Consider the following 16322-nt stretch of genomic DNA (forward strand, 5'->3'; position numbering starts at 1 on the left):
GACAAAAATCACACACACCGCATCCCAAATCACAAATCATCCCACACCCAACCTCACCGAGCTCAACCTCGGAGCTGTAACATGCCTGGCACAGACAATAACAAACGACCCCACTCACCCTCTCCACCCATACTTCACACTGCTGCCGCCTAGTCGCAGGTACAGGACTCTGAGATGGCGACGGGCTCGCTTCAACAAAAGCTTTGTCCCGTCTGCCATCTCAGCACTCAACTACCTCCCCCAATAGCCCTGAATGGACCCAGCCCTCCTGAGTGTGTCACAAGTGTTGGTTGTCTGGTGTGTGTGTATGTTGCTTAGTGTCTGGTGTTGCTCGGTGTTGGTGAAATTTCTGTTTTTGATTATGTATTCATGTGGCTCAGTGTTGCTAATGTTTATATGTTGTTTTATGTTGCTCAGTGACAGAGTGTGAAAATTAATTTCCCTTTGGGGACAATAAAGGCATATCTATATTCTATCTATACATGGCACTGTTGTTGTCAACAAGGTCACATCATCCATATAGGCCCTAATTGGTGTAAGGCACATGCCATCCTGACGTCTCTCTTTACCGACAACCCACTTGGAAGTTCTAATAATTATCTCCATCGCCATTGTAAACGCTAATGGAGAAATCGTACACCCTGCCGTAATGCCTGTTTCTAGCCTCTGCCAACCTGTTATGAAACCTGCTGTAATTAGGCACAGTCTAATATCCTGGAAATATGCTTTTATTAAATTAACAACAACTACAGGCACTCTAAAATAATCAAACGCTTTCCAAATAAGGCTATGTGGCACTGAACCAAATGCATTTACTATATCCAGAAATATAACATGCAAGTCTTTTTTCTCAATCTTGGCTGAATCTCATGCCTAATCATGCTAGTGTGCTCTAAACACCCTGCAAAACCTGGTATTCCTGTCTTCTGCACAGTAGTATCAATTAAGCTATTCCTTTCTAAATAACTAGCTAACCCCTGTGCAACTACACTAAAGAAAAGAGTCCCCTTTACATTTAGGAGAGAGATCATCCAGAACTGACTCAGGTCCGAGGACTCTTTCTCCTTTGGAACGCTTCCTGCCCTACGCCATGCTCTCAGAAAAACTGTTTCTCCCAAACTATTTTTAATTGCCTCCACAAAAACTTTAGAACATCAAATGCACTATATCTATATAGCATCAAATCACAACAAATGTCATCTCAACCCACTTCAATGATATCGTCCCATTAAAGCCAATTAGTAAAATTCATTGTAATCAATTCCAATGAATAAAATTACAAAAAATAGCCCAATTCATACATACAAAGCCAATTTAAAAACAATTTCCTAGCTAAGGAAACTAACATTGGGCTGTCCCACATATTCTCTGAAAAGCCTCCAGCTGATCCAAAATGCTGCAGCCAGAGTGAGAACTAACAGGAGAGATCACATTTCTCCAGTTTTAGCTTCTCTTCATTGGCTCCCTGTTAGATTCAGAATAGAATTTAAGATTCTTCTCCTCACATATAAAGCTCTTAATGACCGAGCTCCATCATATTTTAAAGATCTCATTGTAAGATATTTTCCTAACAGAGCACTTCGCTCCCAAACTGCAGGTTTACTTGTTGTTCCCAGAGTTTCTAAAAGTAGAATGGGAGGCAGAGCCTTCAGTTATCAGGCCCCTCTCTTGTGGAATAAGCTGCCAGTAAATGTCCAGGAAGCAGACACCCTTTCCACTTTTAAGATTAGGCTTAAAACTTTCCTTTTTGATAAAGCTTATAGTTAGGGATGGCTCAGGTGATCCTGAAACATCCCATAGTTAAGCTGCTATAGGCTTAGACTCCTGGGGGACCTCATCTGTCACACCTTTCCTCACTTTGCTCTCTTTTTCCCCCTGTTTAATTTCTCAAATTATATTATGTACATGTGACATTATTGTGGTTATTAACTTGTGTTTCCCTGTTCCAACAGATATCCTTTGAATGGCGTTATGGTGTTTTTCCCCCTCTTTTCCCTCTTTTCTGTCTTCTCAAACCCCAGCTGGTTGAGGCGGATGGCCACCCTTCCTGAGTCTGGTTCTGCCAGAGGTTTCTTCCTGTTAAAAGGGAGTCGTTCCTTTCCACAGTCGCCCCAGGCACGCTCAGGACGGGAGATTGGACTGAAGACAAGTTTTAGTGCAATCTGTTGGTTTCCTTTGCTAGGATGTTGTTTTTGAATTGGCTCTAAATTAATTGGATTATTTTTAAATTAATTAATTGGATTTCATTGGATTATGATTACAATTAATTGAATTCCAATTGGCTTGAATTAGACTACATTCTTTAAGTGCCTTGAGATGATAATTGTTGTAATTTGGCGCTATATGAATAAAACTGAATTGAATTGAATTGAATTGCAGGAGCCATATAGGGTATTGAATGAGTTCTCACTGGGTAATCAGCGGTCATGGCTATATAAGGTAGGAACCTTCTTTGCAGGTGTTTCACCCGGAAAGGGGAAAACAGTTTTTGACTGCTGAAGCGATTAGTGGATACAACAAGTATGGATGTTTTTATGTGTACAAGAAGGAAGAGGAAATAAATGGACAAAGTGTTCAAGTGGCAATCCCGACTCATACTTTAATGACATCAAACGACATCAAAGGTAAAAAAATTAGTATTACCATGGGGTATCACCTCAGTGGCTTAAAGCATTGGCTTGGCCTGTACATTGCTTGAAGGTACAACATGAACAAAATGTACAATAATCTTCAGTCCAGCAGCAGTGATGATATGTAAACACACTGAAAGGGCAGAGCTCTCGCAAATGAGGGCAGGGATTTGCTCGGGGATTTCATGGCCACATGGAGGGTGGGGTCTGGTCAGCTGACTGCTATAGGCTGGAGGGTGTTTGTAGTCCAAGATCATCATCTCACCTACAACACAAGTCACATGGGAACAGGTAGATAAGAAGCCGTTGAATCTTTTTCCATTTACAGTACATGCCTTCAGTTTTTTTTTTCTTCAGGGACCTAGTCAAACACAGCTGTTTACAGACATAGAACAGTTTTGGCTTTTTGTCAAAGTGTTAACATGCAGCTCTGTGTCACTCAGACATTCGGTGAGCGGTATCATACTTTGTAGGAACAGTGGGTGAGCCAGAGCGGTGGAAGTGGATATTCTGCCACATGCTGTCACGGCGGTGCCAGATGCGTGTCTCCTCTGACTGCATCGTGCGGGGTTTGCCGTTGTCGTCAATGTACTGCGTGAGGCGGATGTAGGCAATAAAAGCTGCCTCATCTCCAATCAGGTGGACATGGGGGTTGAGCAGGATGGTGTGGATGGGCAGCTTCCCTTTTGACAGAGCTACAGAGGAAAAATATGTAAAAAAAAAAAAAAAAACACCATCAAAAAGCAAATCTGATTCCACCAGGGCAGTGACAACAAAATGTCCAGCTTATCACTACTTGGGTCTTGGTAGTTTTAGCCTCCATTCCTTTCTGTAACTAAAGTTTGACACACATAACAACTGGTATCAGTTTATTGCACAATATCTTCTGTAGTAACAAGAGATGTTGCTCGTTTGTCCATCAGAGAGCACTGACAATTTGATTCTCACATTGTGAAATGTCTCATATTGTACCTTGGTTACAGTTTTGCATAATGATTACAATATTATCATATTATCATAAGAAATATTACAATAAAACTTCAAAAGGAGGAATTAAACCACAAAAACAGGACCAAAATTTAGATAACCTGAAAAGTTAATACCTCTGTCAATTCAATTCAATACAATTTTATTTATTACAACAATTGTCATCTCAAAGTAAATCTCCTTAAACAAACTGCTTTCATTGGAGTGAGTTGAATCAGAGCATGATGAGTTCAGAAACAGAAAGGATATAAGGCAGACTTTCTCTGTCGAGTGATCTTTGATTTTAACCAGAACAGCTGTAAGCAGATTAGTAATCACAGCAGTGTAGTCCTTTGTCTGATTCCTGATGGACTGGGAATTTAAACTTAGTGTTTAAGCCAGTAGTTGTGAATGCACATCAGAAAGTACTCAAACTATTGACAACTAAATGTCATGTCAGAGATATATACTTGCATTTTAACAATGCACACAACTTTATTTATATAGCATCTTTTCAAAGTGTAACCCAAAGTGCTTTACAAAGTAAAAACAAAATCAAGGCAAAGCAATGAAGGTAAAAAGTCAATTTAAGACCATTCATGAAAGCAATTAAAATGGCAATAAAAGCAAGAGGTAAAAAATGAATTAATAAATTAATGAATGAATCAGTGATTATGTTTATGTTTATGTATTTGGTAGATGCTTTTATCCAAAGCGACTTACAAATGAGGATATAACATTATAGCTAACGTCAAAGCTAACAATAAGCTACATAGAAGGAAAACTACTAGTCAGGCTCTGTCAGAGGTGACAGAGGTGATAGTGTAGAAATATGGTGCAGGCATAGAGGGAAGTACAGAAAGAGAAAGTGCAGTACAGGGGGTAGGGAAGTACAGGGTAAGTGCTAGGATCGGAGATGCTCTCTGAAGAGCTGGGTCTTCAAGAGTTTCTTGAAGATAGACAGAGCCCTTGTTCTTGCAGCACTCGGTAGGTCATTCCACCATCGTGGACTGACACATGGAAAGAATCTGGATTGTCTTGTGAGTGGTTTAGGCACTGCTAGATGACAATCCTTTGACGGCCGGAGTAAGTCGTGACGTAAGCCTTTGTGAGAGCATTCTAGATGGGAGCCATTCCATTAAGCCAGTGTTTCTCACTTCTCCTCAGTTTTTTATAAAAGATTTTTTATAAAGCTTATAGTTAGGGATGGCTGAGATGACGCTTAAACATCCCATAACTTAAGCTGCTATAGGCCTAGACTGTTGGGGAGCCTCTTATGTCACACCTTTCCTCACTTTGCTCCCCCCCCCCCCCCCCTTTATTTCCTTATATGACATTATATACCTTTGGCATTATTGTTGGCATTAACTTATCCTTTAAATTGTGTTATAGTGTTTATTGTCCCTTCTTTTCTGTCTTCTCAAACCCCAGCTGGTCGAGACGGATGGCCACCCTTCCTGAGTCTGCCAGAGGTTTCTTCCTGTTAAAAGGGAGTCGTTCCTTTCCACAGTCGCTTCATGCATGCTCAGGACAGGAGATTAAACCAAAGAGACGTTTTGGAGCAATTTGTTGGTTTCCTTTGCTAGAAAATATTCTTTTGAATTGGCTCTGTATATATGAATTGAACTTATTTAGAATTTGATTAATTGGATTTGAATGTATTATGATTACAATGAATTGGATTCTACTTGGACTCTAAAGCACCCATAAATGGCAAAAAAAAGAATCAAGTTTTTGCAATAATTCACTCAAAAAGTCCAGACTCACATCTGATGAAATGATGAGAGAGGAATTATAAAGAGCAGTGTATGAAACAATGCCCACAAATGAGGTAATGTTGTAAGGAAGAGTGGACCAAAATTCCTCCACATTGATATGATTGATAATGACTTATAATGCCCAACCTCAAAATAAATACATCAAGTTATTGCTGCTAAAAGTGGTTCTACAAGCTGTTGAATCACAAGCTATTGGATCACATGTTACACACTGCTTCTTAGTTTTTGTTAAATAAGTTCAAAATGTCCAAAACAGGAGAAATGAGTCTGGGGGACGGGCTCTGGAGGGCTCTGGCGACCAGGGAACTGGAGATCTGACGGGTGGAATCTGATGTGTACATTTGAAGATAAACAATGAGTACAGTCCCCGTGGTACTCATGTGCTGCTGACCACCCTATCCTGTATCTGTGTGGAGCCTCTGTAGTGAAAGTTCGGAAATTAATGGTAGATGTTTGTGAATCACAATCTTCAGGTGCCCAGTAGGAGGCATTGTAGGGGTGTAAGTTTGGTCCTGGCTTTGGTAGAGACACTCCCTACTTATTAGATTTATTTGAAAAACGTTTGAATATTACAGGAATAGCCAAGATTTAGGCTTTATGGAACCAACTACAACCAACTACAGGGAACATGTCAGTTGGGTCCATGGTTGGTCAGATCCTGCAGTCCTGGGTTGAAGGTGGCAAGGAAGGAGTACCCAGGTAAGGACACAGAGCGAGAGAGCCAGGAGACGAAATTAAAGGAAACTGTTAATCCTTAAAACAAGGGCAAACCCGGAAACATAAAAAAACAAACTGGAGAAAAACAATTAAAAATATACCAACAAACCAGAAAAAGACAAGACTTAACTATAACTGGAACAAGAATTACAGACAGAATGATTAGTGAGTAAATGCAGCTGAGGATAACTGAACACAGGTGAAAGAGGGGAGCTGATGACCGGCAGGAGGGAACTAGGGAAGAAATAGGGGAGGAAATGGCAAAACTGAGTCCAGACAGAAAAAAACACAATACACAGATCGTGACACATTGTGCATCAAGAAGTGCTGTTGTTCTAACATTGTAATAACTTTCTTTAAGACATGATAAGAACCAGTTGATTTTTTAATGACATGTAAATCTTAGAATTGAAAACGAGTGTCCTTACTTATTAACATGAGAGTCTTAATGTCTATCTTTAAAACATTAAACAAAACTAAACATTAAAAAAGAAAAAAATTATACTGATGTGGTACTATTTTAGTCAATTTTGGGGTTATTGTTTTTACTGTCACGGTCAACTCTGAGGTTTAACTCCCCCATGTCCAACAGATGATCTTTACCATTCTCAAAGTAGAAGCGGTGAAAGTTCATGCCCTTCACCAACTGGTTCAAAGCCTCAGGCTCAAAGGATGTGAGGCCAGGATCACATATCTTCCTGAAAGAAAACACCAATCAGCCATATTAAAGATATGCAAAGATGTAAGCTTGTGGTATTACAGGTACAAGTCTGTAATGAATAAATGAAAGTGGTTGAACTAACGCGTAGGCCTCGAAGTCTCCATTGTTGATAGCCTCAATCAGCTGCTTCGTCACTTTAATGATCTCCTGCTTTTGAGCTGTGGAACAGAGAGAGAAGTGTTATTTTACATTCTAAGTCATAAACATTGATATAAAAAGTACACGTACACGTTATGTTAAAAGTGGAACTTAGGGACATAACTGATCCAACATCACAACACAAGGATGTTCAATGGTCAAAATTCACATATATATATATATGTATATGGAGATGTATGAAGGAAAATCTAGGGAGATGTTAGTAATCATGGATCATCTGAATTTAATTGAACTGAATAATACTTCTCTGTTTAAATCTCAGCTGGAGCCTTTCTGTGTGGAGTTTGCATGTTCTACACTTTCATGCACTATTTTTCTCTGGGTAATCCAGCTTCCTCCCACAGTACAAACTTAGGTTAACTGGTGATTCTAAATCTACCGTAAGAGTTACTGTGAGTGTGCATGGTTGCTTGTCTTGTATATCTGTGGATGTCTATGGATTGGCAACCTGTCCAGGTGCCGGATCGTAGCTGGGATAGGTTCCAACCTATCCGGTAATTTGTCGACCATTACAGTGTCAGTTGGTTAACCATTACCTGTTTATCTGGAAGTGCCATAGAGTCTGAGCTCTGTCATTATCCATCACCTTTGAGGATATCTCAAACTTTGACTTTGGCACATTCAACTCATACTCAGTACAGATGTTTTTGTACCCTACTTGCTGCTGGGTTATGGTGTTCCATGTACGCCAAACCTGTCTGCATGTTACAGCCTGCTACTATGTGCTGGACAATCTAGGAAGCCTCTTTGCACAGCCTGCACCAGGGGTCCTTTCTCGTTTGGAAGACTCCAACCTCTTTTGCTCTTTGACTAAGGGCCTGTTCTTTAGTTGACACGATTTGCGCCATCTGTTGCTCATCTTTCCATGATGATTCCTCCTCTTCCTTCTCTTCTCTACTGGATTTCAGCTGCCTGATGCACCCACTAAGCAATTCATCACTGGGGGCCATCTTTATGATAAAATCTTAGATCTTTGGTGTTTCGTTTTGGATAGTGGCTCTGACCCTCACTAGCCTCCCTCCTTCTGCTTACTGTACAGTCTCGGGGTGCTGGATTTGGCTTGGAACCCTCTATGCATTGTGAGGAGTATTCTTGTCTTGGTATCTGATAGGACTCTTCTATCCTCTTTCTCTTTCTTTGGTCAGGTTATTATACCAGCAGGCATCTGATAACTGGCGGGGCATATGTGCTGATAGCTTGGATTTTCTTTCTTTCTTTGTTCATGCCAGCCAGGCTCAGGGTCTATGTGATGTAAATGTTGTCATCCTCTCCAGTCTGCACTGGGTTTCTCTGTGGTTGACTGTGTGCTATCTGTAATATCTAAGCAGACTGAAACCTGCTTGGATCAATCTCAGGTCAGAAAAACAACATATCAGACTAAGAAGACAAGAAGCAGAAGAAAAACCTGAACACTTGTTTTAGGGAGAGACTTTGTGAAGAATGGATAGTACCCACACCTCTACAGTGTACTGTAGACTTCTCATAAATGGAAAGCTTCGGCACAAATTACCTAAAAGACATGTCCTAATCAGTTTGTGCAAACAGACACGGAATCACGTACCCAGCCTTAGTAGCACAGCATTCGGACCAGCATGAAAAATATTTTAAAGAATCATTGTTTTAATGGAAAAAGGCTCAGAAGAACATTTTAAGCTGGTAAGCTAGGAAACAATGAATGAACCATTTACAGCATGCCTACAACAAAAAGGTTTCTGCACACACAAACACACACACCAATACTGCATATCAATTTACCTTCAACATTTTCCAGTCTAGTGTTATTCACAGTTAACTGAACACTGACACTCCGTTCTGTGGCGGCAAGTCCCTGAAGTGAGACTAAAACCAAAAAACTAACCAGACTGAGGTGAAACATGTTCTCACCTTAACTTTCTCTCTGTGAATGAGACCGACTAACTGCTCCAGTGTCAGCAGACAGGCTTTTACAAAGGCAGGAGGAGGCACAGGCTCAAACTGACAAGATCAAAATGAACAGTCATTGGCTGTTTTTGCAGAAATGCTTACACAGCTGAATCACTGTCCATCCACTGAACTCATGGTGGACTTTACTTTGCAAATAAAGACACTCCAAATAAGTTTGCTGATGCCAATTCAGTTGAAAAAATGGCCTTTACTGAACTGAAAAAGACCCCAAACAAACAAAGTGGGGGTAGTTTGGAGATTAGCTTGTTGCTCAATGAAAGTTTTGAAAAAAGGAACCAACAAAACATAGTCTACCTTTTCTAGCACCTACTTACTCAAAGTAAGGTACCCTCCATACTTTGCTTTGGGAGCATAAACTTCCTTTTTCCCCTCACTGACCAAATCGTGTGTTTTTGCAAGGAGCAGGTAATGTTTTTTTGGACCAGAAAATATGTTTTTATTTTGTTTATAGAACTCAATGCGGTTAAATGCACAGTCACGCTACGGTTACAGCTTGAGCCAGTCTGGAACTTGATGCCATCCAACAGGAAACTGAGAGGTGGAAGTTGGACTGTTTTATCTGGACATCTTGAACTCTCCTTTACATTTGAATTTTTCATCTTTTTAAAATTGGACTTGCATCTATTTTCAAACCAGATTTTTTGTGCACAATATTATTTTGAATGCTGATTTCTGTCTGTGTGTTGTATGGGACCAGAACAACTCCCCAGAAGGAGACTTTGCATTTTTTCAAAGGAAATCAGATAAATCCGGAGTAGAATTTAGAAGTATTCTCCTCACGTATAAAGCTCTTAATGACCGAGCTCCGTCATATCGTAAAGATCTCATAGTTGGATATTTTCCTAAAAGAGCACTTTGCTCTCAGGCTGCAGGTTTCCTTGTGGTTCCCAGAGTTTCTAAACGTAGAATGGGAGTTAGAGCCTTCAGTTACCAGGGCTGACTCTGTGGAACCAGCGCTCTCCTCCTTTATCATTAGCTCTTTTTTTAAGATAAATGTTACAGTTGGGCTGGCTCAGTTGATCCTGAGCAATCCCTTTAGTTATAGGCTCAACCTGGGATGGACCTCCCATTTTGCACTGAATGTCTCACCGCCGTTACATATTACTGACTTTTTCCTTTTTCCATAGATGATGATTTTCATCTCCCTGCTCCTTTCTGTAGGTACCTCTAGATCCTGAGCTGCATGTTACATCTGCAGTTATGGTACAACCAACCTGCTGAGTGCTTGCTAGTGGCCTCTCTGTCTCCCTTTTTTCTCCTTATCTTCACCACTGGAGGCAGTCCTGTCCAAATCTGGCTCTGTTGTTAGTTTGTTTTTTTGGTCCACCTCATTGACACCTTGTCCTGCTCTGAGGGAATAGTTGGGTTTCTCACCATGTAAAATTTTTAATTTTTTTCCTTTATTAGATAGTTTGATAAGAAAGAAAAAGAACATGAAGGACAGATGTGTGGTAACAGCTCTGCCACCTGGATATCCAAACTGTTTCTATGCAGGGAGATACAGTAGTTCTGTGATACCCAACCAAAGCTCTGGGGCCCTCAAAAGGGTCACAAGAAAAATCTAAAGATTTGTGACATAAAAAATGTTTGAGAGAATTTTGTATCATTATCACTGTAGTAATGAAAATTATGAACTGGTCAATATTAAGGGGTCAGGAGCAGAAAAGGCTTGGCAATCTCTGGTTCACTAATTGAAAATCAGTGGCATTTTATCATGTACAAAATATTACCTTAAAAGTAAATACAGCTGCCTAATAAATTAGTAGACACTATGATATTGAATACAATGGATTTATTTTCTTATTAATTTCATTCTTATAATTTATTCTTATTTAGTTTAACAGTAGCTAAAAAACAAAACATGTTAAAACTGTGAAATAAGTGAAAATAAGTCAAAAGTAAAAAATAAGTCAAAAGTAAATGTAATAATTGCTGTTTTTAATTTTAAAACTAGAACTGCAGCTCCCTCACCATCCCAACTTTCATATTCAGGAAAAAAACAAAACACATTTGGTCATTTGGCATAAATCACATACTTTATTTGAGATTTCCTTTAACATACATTGGGCTTGTACCTTTACGGTAACAATGAATTCTGGCATCCCATCAATGGACTGTAGAAAGATAAGAACAAAGGTGATTTTCAGTTTTCTTAACAATTCAGTGACGCCCTTATTTGACATATGAAAAACTGCAGCGGTGTGTTTAACTATGAATTCCTCTCCCCCTGCTTTGATTTAGGAATACATTTTTCCCCCAAATATATTTCACCATCCCATAATCCCTGTGTTTTAAATCCTAACTTATGAACCTGCACAAAACCCTGTTGTAGTGATATAGTGTTCAGTTATTCTGCTGAAAACCAAATCCCAAATGAAAAAGTCAATGACAAAGTCACTTCAGAAACAGAAGAATAAACCTGAACCTGTTTTTTTTTCAATGTGATGTTAACAACATGGTGCTGTAAAACATTGGTGCACACCAGTTGACCACAGGGTGGAAATCCCTGCTAAAACACAGCGGTTAGAAGAGCCCACAGTAAAGAAAGGATGATGAGAAGAGGAGGGACAAGCACTAAAATCACAATGGAAACTGTAAACATAATAGAACTGATAAAATTCACATCATTAGCTCCTGACTGTATGAAAATATGATCTGACACAATGGCCTTTAATAATTCTATTTTCCACAGTTTACATTCTAACACAAGAAACTCTCTCTGCTGCTCTGTGATGATAAAGGCCCAATCAGATAATAACACATTTTTCATTGATTTACCCTTTAAACACATAGTTAAAATTCTTAGTAAACATACTTGGTGCCAGCAGCAAACCAGAGAACAGAGAGGAAAAGTCCTGAACTCATGGATGAAGAGGAGCAAGCAAAGAGAACAATTTACATCAGTTATCCAAACGTATACATCACCACAACCAAGAAAGACAGCTTGTGCCTGAGCTTAAATAGATGGCAGTAAAAAGCAGAGAAGTAATATATTGTATCTAAAGGCGATTACATCACAATAGCTCAATATGAAATAAAAAAAAGCTTCAGGTATTACACCAGCCCAGAAAAGTGATTCAGTGGAACCGGTGGTTCCTCTGGAATCAACCTCTATTTTAAAAGATATTGATCTAAAAAAACAAACAAAAAGTAATAAAACATGCTGCTGATATGAACGCCACACATTCTCACTACAAAAGTATATAATTAAGACTCAGTTTTCCCTTGTTTCACTATTGTTGGTTCGTCTTTTTTTAACATGTACAATAATCTTCAGTCCAGCAGCAGTGACGATATGTAAACAACACACTGAAAGGGCGGAGCTCTCGCAAATGAGGGCTGGGATTGGCTCAGGGATTTCATGGCCACATGGAGGGTGGGGTCTGGTCAGCTGACTGCTATAGGCTGGAGGGTGTTTGTAGTCCAAGATCATCATCTCACCTACAACACAAGTCACATGGGAACAGGTAGATAAGAAGCCGTTGAATCTTTTTCCATTTACAGTACATGCCTTCAGTTTTTTTTTTCTTCAGGGACCTAGCCAAACACAGCTGTTTACAGACATAGAACAGTTTTGGCTTTTTGTCAAAGTGTTAACATGCAGCTCTGTGTCACTCAGACATTCGGTGAGCGGTATCATACTTTGTAGGAACAGTGGGTGAGCCAGAGCGGTGGAAGTGGATATTCTGCCACTTGCCGTCACGGCGGTGCCAGATGCGTGTCTCCTCTGACTGCATCGTGCGGGGCATGCCGTTGCCGTCAATGTACTGCGTGAGGCGGATGTAGGCAATACAAGCTGCCTCGTCTCCAATCAGGTGGACATGGGGGTTGAGCAGGATGGTGTGGATGGGCAGCTTCCCTTTTGACAGAGCTACAGAGGAAAAATATACCATCAAAGAGCAAATCAGAACGATGGAAATCAGTGCAATTTAGGCATCAGTTGCCGTTTGTAACATAAAATAAAGTCATGTAACAATTAATATCTGCTTTTTGAAAAATATTGTTTTAGTTGTTAACAAGAAAAGTTTAAGATTAAGCATATATACATATATATGTCTGCTTTATTATTCTGTGAAAATCAAATAACTTGATTTATTATATGTATATGTGTGTGCGTATACACATAATAACATAAAAAAGTGGACAGACTCAAAGTAGCAACAACAAGAAACTCTTAGAAGCCATAGATATATAACTACATGCACTCAGAGGCGCTGTGGGCCTAATCATTCACATACCTGCTTGTTTACTACGCCTGTTACCTGAGGATTCCACCAGGGGGCAGAACGGGAACTACACAGGCTAGTATGTAAGCAGTTAGGACTGAGAACGGAGACAGGTGTTGACATGAACGCGAGGTAAAACAGCAACTTTGTTTTTAGCTTTACTGTAGATAGTATGTAGGATCTTTAATGCACGTGACCCTATAAACATCAGCTCACATCCACATGTAGCAACTCGCACATGTATAGCGATCATTTCTGACCATGTGAACAACTGACTGACATCTAAACAGATGTAGGATTCATGTTCCAGTTTTTTCTTGAGTGGCTTCTGTTTTATATTATGTATACTTAGTGTCTGCTTTCTGAACAGCTGGTCAAACAAATGTCCACATCCAGTCCTGGAGGGCCGCTGTCCTGCAGGTTTTAGATGTTTCCCTGCTTCAACACCCCTGATTCAGACTAAATGGATTTCTTCAAATGATTAAAAGATTGTTAAGTTCTGCACAAGCCTGCTATTTGTGCATTGATCTGAATCAAGTGTGCTGAAGCAGGGAAACATCTAAAACCTGCAGGACAGCGGCCCTCGAGGACCGGATGTGGACATCCCCAGTATATTCTAAATATTATGATGCTATCAATCCATCCATTAACTGCAAAATAAAACAAGCAGTCTACCAACCAGTCGGGGTATATTTGTATTTATAAGAGGACTCTGGTACTGAGTGTTTTCAGATGTAATGATGTGTGACTCTCTTAGTCAAACTTTGTTCTTATCTTTCCTATAGTCAGAGTTGGCTCTGAGGTTTAACTCCACCATGTCCAACAGAATATCTTTACCATTCTCAAAAAAGAAGCGGTGAAAGTCTGTTCCCTCTACCAAGTTGCCCAAAGCCTCAGGCTCAAAGGATGTGAGGCCAGGATCACAGATCTTCCTGAAAGAGAACAAAAAGCAGCCATATTAAAGATATGCAAAGTTGTAAAGTATTACAAGGTATTACAAGTACAAATCTGTAATGAATAAATTAAAGAGGTTGAACTAACGTGTAGGCCTCGAAGTCTCCGTTGTTGATAGCCTCAATCAGCTGCTCTGTCACTTTAATGATCTCCTGCTTTCGAGCTGTGGAACAGAGACAAACACACAGAAGTGTTACTTTACATTCCAGTTCATAAACCTTGATGTGAAAAAACAGAAACACAAATTATGTTTAAGAAAAGAGGACATAACTGATCCAACATCACAACCTAAGGGTCTTCGAGGGCTGAAATGCACGTCAGTTTCATAAGCACAAATAATGGTGTCACATGGAAATGTATGAGGGAAAGTCTGGTTGGACGTCAGTCAGCAAGATTCAACATGACAACATCTAGATTACCTTTAATGTTAAGCAGGTAAGCATGCAAAGAGTAAGTGTTGTAGGTGGTGCACCCAGTTAATGTAAGCGGACAAGAGCGATGGTCAGAAGTCCAGAAGGAAAGTTTCTTCTTTCAAACACACACACTTATCCCTGTTGGGACTGCAGACTTTACCCTAACTTTCACAGCTAAACCTGACCATATAAACCTAACCATAAAACCAAGTTTTGACTTGTTCCTGTGGAGACTCCAATTTGGTCCCTATGCTTACAGGAAATTCCCATAAGTTGGTGAGCTATCAGGTTTTGTGTCCCCAACATGATATATAAATACGCCCATTACTTGCTTAAACTAAGAGACTTCCATGCATGCCTCGTGCTACAAGGAGCTTTACATGTTTCTCATCCATTCACTTACCCTCACACAGCACTTCTTATGCCCAATAAGTCTGCGGACGTATATTCATTTGACAAAATGGCTTTTTAAAAACTGTCAAAAAGTCTCAGAAGTTCAAACTAAAAAAACAACATAAACTTGAAGCAGTTTCAGGAGGTAGGTTCATTGCTTAACTCCGAGGTAAGGTACCTCACATTTTTATTTTGGGGAACATAAAAATCTGTGTGATGGACTGGCGACCTGTCCAGGGTGTATCCTGCCTCTTGTCCAATGACAGCTGGGATAGGCTCCAGCCCCCTGCGACGCTGATTTGGATTAAACGGGTATAGAAAATGGATTGATGGAGTATAAACATCTTTTCTCTTAACTTATCCAATTGTAAATTGCGGCTTTGCTTTGCGGTAAGACGTATTGCATCACATCCTGTTGCCTTGTGTGTATGTACTGTGACATTTCTTGCTCCTCTTGACCTACTAATAATCACCTTATTTCGCCCTATAATTTACACATTTTGCATAGTTAACTCTATCACATACTTGTTATATTGTAACGCTCACTCTTACAGATCTTTAGTCTTTATTTTTCACTTTTTTACAGTGTGTCTGGTTCTCCAGCCTAGCATGGCTACAAATTTTCTTCCTCTATCTCCTGCTTTCACCTGCTCCGTGTGTCAGATGTTTAGTTACTCCTCTGCCTCCTTTAGTGGTAATGGTACATGTAACAAATGTAGTCTTTTTGTAGTTTTGGAGGCAAGGTCATCTGAATTGGAAGTGAACCAGGCCCCTTTAGCCAGTGTGGAGCCAACTAGCCTTGCTAGCTCTATTAGTCGTCCCCTAGCAGATTCCGAGAAGCCGAGACCTCAGAGTGGCTGGGTGACTGTAAGGAAGAGGAGTCATAGTCCTAAAGTCAAGCCGTGGTTCACCATCAACCTGTCCACGTTTCAAATAGATTTTCCCCACTCAGCGACACACCCGCTGAGGACAAAACACTGGTAATTGGCAGCTCTATAGTCAGAAACGTGGAATGGAATCCTTCCCACTATTATCACTGATGTATCATCAAGTAGAGCAGCTTTAGAAGTATCTTTAGATGGATTCTGCCCAGTTGATCTCTCTGATCTAACAACAGCAATAGTCTCTTCTAAACCATCAACTTGTATTTTAGACCCAATCCCAACCAGACTGTTCAAGGAGGTTTTCCCCTTAATTGACACTTCCATATTGGATTTGATCAATCTGTCTTTGTTGACAGGATATGTACCTCAGACTTTTAAGGTTGCTTTAATTAAACCTTTACTTAAAAAACCTACTCTTGATTCAGAAGTGTTGGTTAATTATCGACCTATATCCAATCTCCCTTTTTTGTCTAAAATTCTTGAAAAAATAGTTGCAGTTCAACTTTGTGATCATTTACACAGAAATAATCTGTTTAA

General features: G+C 39.9%; 2 protein-coding genes across 7 annotated transcripts in view; both read right to left on the reverse strand.

Annotated features, from left to right (window-relative positions):
• Positions 1-2579: 2579 nt before the first annotated feature.
• Positions 2580-8935, reverse strand: LOC140282115 (calcium/calmodulin-dependent protein kinase type II delta chain-like). Its single transcript, XM_072376688.1, has 5 exons — positions 8727-8935; positions 6895-6970; positions 6695-6789; positions 3097-3325; positions 2580-2895 (listed from the first exon to the last, which is right to left on the reverse strand). Exons 1-5 carry the CDS (start codon positions 8845-8847, stop codon positions 2892-2894), a joined length of 525 nt encoding a protein of 174 aa, XP_072232789.1. The 5' UTR covers positions 8848-8935; the 3' UTR covers positions 2580-2891.
• A 1997-nt stretch (positions 8936-10932) lies between these two features.
• The window catches only part of LOC140282110 (calcium/calmodulin-dependent protein kinase type II delta 1 chain), an 85834-nt gene continuing 80444 nt past the window's right edge, over positions 10933-16322 (reverse strand). For all 6 annotated transcript variants that reach the window (XM_072376680.1, XM_072376678.1, XM_072376679.1 and 3 more), the window contains 4 exons: positions 14183-14258; positions 13979-14073; positions 12558-12786; positions 10933-12356 (listed from right to left, as the gene is read on the reverse strand). In XM_072376680.1, the coding sequence (XP_072232781.1) occupies positions 12353-12356; positions 12558-12786; positions 13979-14073; positions 14183-14258 (404 nt within the window). In that variant the 3' untranslated portion in view covers positions 10933-12352. The remainder of the gene's footprint in view (positions 12357-12557; positions 12787-13978; positions 14074-14182; positions 14259-16322) is intronic.

This window comes from Leuresthes tenuis, unplaced genomic scaffold (assembly GCF_036924035.1).
Source record: "Leuresthes tenuis unplaced genomic scaffold, fLeuTen1.0.hap1 SCAF_22, whole genome shotgun sequence".
Classification (NCBI taxonomy): Eukaryota; Metazoa; Chordata; class Actinopteri; order Atheriniformes; family Atherinopsidae; genus Leuresthes; species Leuresthes tenuis.